At 45.5% G+C, this 6000-nt stretch overlaps 1 protein-coding gene across 1 annotated transcript in view; it reads left to right on the forward strand.

The window, feature by feature from the left end:
• Positions 1-6000, forward strand: part of PRKD2 (protein kinase D2) — a 28878-nt gene that overhangs the window by 17022 nt on the left and 5856 nt on the right. The window contains exons 9-13 of the mRNA XM_032227324.1: positions 442-519; positions 1048-1306; positions 2217-2269; positions 2378-2450; positions 3064-3170. Coding sequence (XP_032083215.1) covers positions 442-519; positions 1048-1306; positions 2217-2269; positions 2378-2450; positions 3064-3170 — 570 coding nt within the window. The remainder of the gene's footprint in view (positions 1-441; positions 520-1047; positions 1307-2216; positions 2270-2377; positions 2451-3063; positions 3171-6000) is intronic.

Here is a 6000-nt window from a genome sequence, read left to right on the forward strand (position 1 = left end):
ATCTTAAAGGTTGCTCGCATGCTGTGGATTCTGGGAGTTGAAGTCCACTCATCTTCCAGTTTCAACCGCAGGCTGACTGGGGAATTCTGGGAGATGTAGTTCACAGGTCTTCAATTTTGCTAGCATGCTGATTAAGGAATTCTGGGAGTTGTAGTCCGTATATCTTAAAGGTTGCTAGCATGCTGACTGGGGAATTCTGGGAGCTGTAGTCCACACATCTTAACTTTTTTGCTAGCTGGGGAATTCTGGGAATTGAAGTCCACCCATCTATCAGTTCAACAGCTTGTTGGCTAGGGAAATTCTGGGAGTTGAAGTCCACCTATCTTCACGTTTATTAGAAGGCTGGGTAAAGAGGGGGTCCTTTCATCGCGAGAGAAGCCCCTTCCTCTCCTCCGGCCCCTCCCCAATCCCTAAACAGTTTCTATTTTTCCCCCTTCGCAGAGAAAACGTCATTATTGGCGGCTGGACAGCAAGTGCCTCACCCTCTTCCAGAACAACAGTAGCAATCGCTACTACAAGGTGGGCCTGCCTCCTCGGGGTCTCCAGGAGAGGGGCAAAAGTGGGGAGTCGGCCCTTTATTGGGGGGGTGGGGGGGCGGGTGGAGTTTTTTCTCTCGGCTGAAAACTTTTGGTAGGAAAAAAAAACGAACAGATTAGGAGCTGCTGACCTTCCACAGCCCAGGAGGCGAATAAATAGAGGATTCCAGAGCGAGGAGGGGACCTCTTGAGGTCATCTACTCCACCCCCTCCTCAGAGCCAGATAAAAGCATTTCCCACAGCCTCCACTTGAACCCCTGCTTCGCTAGTGGTGTTTTTGCCCGTAACTGGAAATAAAAAATATTTTTTGGGGTTGCAAAAAATGTTGTAAGCCTCACCGGACCCTCCGAACAGCCGCGAATGAGCCAAATATGAGGTCAGGACTTCAGAACCAGGCCATAAACACCTTTTTGGGGGAGGTGTCTGACGTAACTTTGAAGGGTTGCGGCCGTAAAGCGAGGACGTAGCTGTGGAGAAGAAGGGCTGGTTGATTGTCCTTTGTCCTTCCCAGGAAATCCCCTTGTCGGAGATCTTAACCGTCGAGCCGGCTCAGGATTTCTCCCTCGTGCCGTCCGGCGCAAACCCTCACTGCTTTGAAATCATTACCGCCAACGCCACCTACTACGTGGGCGAGAACGGCGCCCCCAGCGCCCCCCAGCATGGCGGGGATGGCCTGGAACACGCCAAGGCCTGGGAGACGGCCCTTCGCCAAGCCCTCATGCCCGTCGTCCTGCAGGGGGTCCCGGCTGCCCAGGGACAGCCCCCCCATAGTAAGTACTGCCTGAACGGGTAACGTTTGCCTCGCTTACTGACCACAGTCGAGTCCGGCAGCTCTATTTGCAAGTGAGGCAGTTGTAAAGTGGCAGGGCGCACGGCCGGCCTGTTGCTGGTGTGGACGTTAAGCGAATCCCTTGAGGTCGGGAAGCACAAAGTCACATGACCGTGGCTTGCAAACTTCTCTGCTGGCTTCCCCATCGACTTCCCTTGGGGAAGCCGAGGGCGCGAGGTTGTCAGAGGTTGTGAGAGGTTGTGTGAAGTTGTGAGTTGTGAGAGGTTGTGCGAGGATGTGAGAGGTTGTGAGAGGTTGTGAGAGGTTGTGTGAAGTTGTGAGTTGTGAGAGGTTGTGCGAGGATGTGAGAGGTTGTGAGAGGTTGTGAGAGGTTGTGTGAAGTTGTGAGAGGTTGTGCGAGGATGTGTGAGGTTGTGAGAGATTGTGAGGTGCGAGGTTGTGTGAAGTTGTGTGAAGTTGTGCGAAGTTGTGAGAGTTTGTGTGAAGTTGTGAGAGATTGTGAGAGGTTGTGAGAGGTTGTGTGAAGTTGTGAGAGGTTGTGTGAAGTTGTGAGAGGTTGTGAGAGGTTGTGTGAAGTTGTGAGTGGTGAAAGGTTGTGCGAGGATGTGCGAGGTTGTGAGAGATTGTGAGGTGCGAGGTTGTGTGAAGTTGTGTGAAGTTGTGCGAAGTTGTGAGAGTTTGTGTGAAGTTGTGAGAGATTGTGGGAGGTTGTGAGAGGTTGTGTGAAGTTGTGAGAGATTGTGAGAGGTTGTGAGAGGTTGTGTGAAGTGAGAGGTTGTGTGAAGTTGTGAGAGGTTGTGTGAAGTTGTGCGAGGATATGCGAGGTTGTCAGAGATTGTGTGATGAAGAGTTGGGGAAGGTTAATGTCTTTTCTGTCCTGTCTCCTCCAGGACAAGCTTCTTTGAGGATCTCCGTCTCCAACAGCCAAATCCAGGAGAATGTGGTGAGTGTCCTACAGGCCGCCATCTTTCTTCTTCTGAAGCTCATTCTTCGACCTCGTCTCCTGCTGAAGGTGACCTCAAGAGGTCTCCTCTTCTTTGTCCCATTGCAGGACATCTCCACCGTCTACCAGATATTTCCAGATGAGGTCCTGGGTTCCGGTCAGTTTGGTGTGGTCTACGGAGGTAACCCAAAGGCTGGTTTCGGCTTCCCTTTTCCAGGTTTTGTGATAGGAGAGCTGGTGTCAAAAAGTCAAGATGGCAGCTCACCATACAGGTCAAAAGGACGAGGGAGGGTGGATTTGTTCTCATTTTACAACATGCCGTTCTTGAAATTTTTGTGGCGCACACACCCTGAGGTTTGTGGGAATGACCCTGGAGATGGTCTCTGGATCTCAGAAAGGACCACTTGGGGTTTTCCGATCTTGCAATGTTCCATGTTTGGTTGTCTCTGAGCATTGCTGCGCCAAGAACTTAGGTTCCCCAACTGCGATTTCTCCGTGGGTCACCCATGAGGCCAATGATGAAGGAAGACATGGACACGAGTCTTCTCTCGGGATGAGACGACCCGGAACAGAGTCCGGAGGCCTCTTTTATTGAGCATACACAAAGAAAGGGGTGGAGTCACATGGTCTATGTGGACCAATCATGGTTGTACAAGTCTATGGTATATGGTAACTCATTTACTTCCATGTAGATCTGTCACCTCTGGGGAGACTCAGAGCTCGTCTGGGGGTGGGTTAGAACCAACTGACCCCGTAACTCCTTGCTAAGAATCGGCTCTCTCTTCTCCTGCCAGGGAAACACCGCAAGACAGGCAGGGACGTGGCGGTGAAGGTCATCGACAAGCTTCGCTTCCCCACAAAGCAGGAGAGTCAATTGCGGAACGAGGTTGCCATCCTACAGGTGAGCAGCTCCCTTCAAGCTTTCAACACGCCCGTCAATGGACTCTCGCTTTTCATTTTTATTTCATCTATCTATCTATCTATCTATCTATCTATCTATCTATCTATCTATCTATCTATCTATCTATCTGTCATCTATCTATCATCTATCATCTATCATCTATCTATATATCATCCATCTATCTACCTATCATCCATCTATCTATCTATCTATCTATCTATCTATCTATCTATCTATCTATCTATCTATCTATCTATCTATCTATCTATCTTCTATATCTATCATCTATCATCTATCATCTATCATCTATGTATCATCTATCTATGTATCTATCTATGTATCTATCTATGTATCTATCTATCTATCATCTATCTATCATCTATATATCTATATATCTATATATCTATATATCTATATATCTATATATCTATATATCATCTGTCTATCTATCTATATCTATCTATCTATCTATCTATCTATCTATCTATCTATCTATCTATCTATCTATCATCTATCATCTATCTATCTATCTATCTATCTATCTATCTATCTATCTATCTATCTATCATCTCTATCATCTATCTATCATCTCTATCCTATCTATTTATCTATCTATCTATCTATCTATCTATCTATCTATCTATCTATCTATCATCTATATATCTATATATCTATATATATATATCTATCATCTCTATCATCTATCTATCATCTCTATCCTATCTATTTATCTATCTATCTATCTATGTATCTATCTATCATCTATATATCTATATATCTATATATCTATATATCTATATATCTATATATCTATATATCTATATATCATCTGTCTATCTATCTATATCTATCTATCTATCTATCTATCTATCTATCTATCTATCTATCTATCTATCTATCTATCTATCTATCATCTATCTATCATCTATCTATCATCTATCTATCTATCTATCTATCTATCTATCTATCTATCTATCTATCATCTCTATCATCTATCTATCATCTCTATCCTATCTATTTATCTATCTATCTATCTATCTATCTATCTATCTATCTATCTATCTATCTATCTATCTATCATCTCTCTCTCTCTCTCTATCTATCTATCTATCATCTGTCTATCTATCTATCTATCATCTATCTGTCTGTCTGTCTGTCTGTCTGTCTACCTATCTATCTACCTATCTGTCTGTCTGTCTGTCTGTCTGTCTGTCTGTCTATCTATCATCTATCTATCTAAACGGCTGTGTGTGTGTGTTTGTGTGTTCCAGCATAACTCTGGAACACCTCGAGTAATTTCAACCAAACTTGGTACACAGATGACTTACTCTCTGGAAACAAATACTGTGGGGGTAAGACACCCCTAATCCCCCTCGGGGAGGTGTTCTGTTAAGATACAGCCTGTTGTGCCTTAAAATGGCTTCTACTGTACTGCCCTAAAATGGCTTCTACTGCACAGCGCAGTGGAGTTGCCATGGTAACGACTTCATAGTACTCCGTAACGGTAAGAGGGAAAATCCAACATTATAAACAATGTTTGGTACAGACATTTCCCCCCCCCTATAAATAAATATCCAGGCCACACCAGGTTATCGTCTAGTTTTTAATAATTAAATTGCCAGGTTCATTGGACAATATAGATCAGGGATGTCAAACTCAATTTCATTGAGGGCCGCGTCAGGGCTGTGGTTGACCTCAGAGGGCCGATTGGGTGGGTGTGAACAACTGGGTGGGCGTGGCCAGCCTGACACCGCTCCCCAAACCGCTGGTCTGTTTCCTCTTTGCCTTGGGTAGACCAGGCCGAAGTGAGGCAGGCCGGCCTCTTACTTGTTCCAGGAGGGCCTTGCAGGCCAGATCCAGCCCACGGGCCTTGTGTTTAACACCCCTGATATAGATTAATACATTGGACTCTTTAATGTTTAGGTTTTAAAATCAGGGCTCTCCTGGTTTGGGCAATTCTTAAGACGTGTGGACTTCAACTCCCAGAAGGCCTCAGCCAAGGAGGGATTCTGGGAGTTGAAGTCCACGCGTCTGAAAGTGACCAAGATTGAGACGCACTGTGATAGCAATGCATGGCATTTTCTCTAAATGTAATATTTTTTTATTAATCACAGCTATTTCCCCCCCCCCCACGGATTTTAGTATTGTAATAGTGCTGTTCTCCAGGTTGGTAATGTTACTGTTCTTCTAAATCAGGGGGTCCCCAAACTTGGCCACTTTTAAGACTTGTGGACTTCAACTCCCAGAATTCTCCAGCCAGCTGAGCTTAAAGTCTTAAAGTGGCCACGTTTGGGGACCTAAAGGGTGAGATTGCCTTATTCAAATTGCCCTAATGGCACCGTATTAATAACTATATAAGTGACAGAATGGAGGCGCAGTGGTTAGGGTGCAGTATTGCAGGCCACTTCAGCTGACTGTTATCTGCAGTTCAGCGGTTCTAATCTCACTGGCTCAGGGTTGACTCAGCCTTCCATCCTTCCAAGGTGGGTGAAATGAGGACCCGGATTGTTGTTGGGGGCGATATGCTGACTCTGTAAACCGCTTAGAGAGGGCTGAAAGCCCTATGAAGCGGTATATAAGTCTAACTGCTATTGCCATTGCTATAGAATGTTGTTTTTAACGTGTGCCAGTGGGCCCACAGTGGAAGAAAAATGACAACGAAGGTTATTTCTCTCTCTCTAAGCTCTTAAACTTACGATTTCTGTTGTGTTGCTCTATAGGAGGTGACGGGTGGTCCCCCCCCCCTCTCAAGTTCTGTCCTGCAGAGACATTTGCTCTGGGGGGTCAAAAGCCCAAGGGAAATGACCGACTGGCTCTCTTGTGGCACCCA

Source organism: Thamnophis elegans, chromosome 12 (assembly GCF_009769535.1).
Source record: "Thamnophis elegans isolate rThaEle1 chromosome 12, rThaEle1.pri, whole genome shotgun sequence".
Lineage (NCBI taxonomy): Eukaryota > Metazoa > Chordata > Lepidosauria > Squamata > Colubridae > Thamnophis > Thamnophis elegans.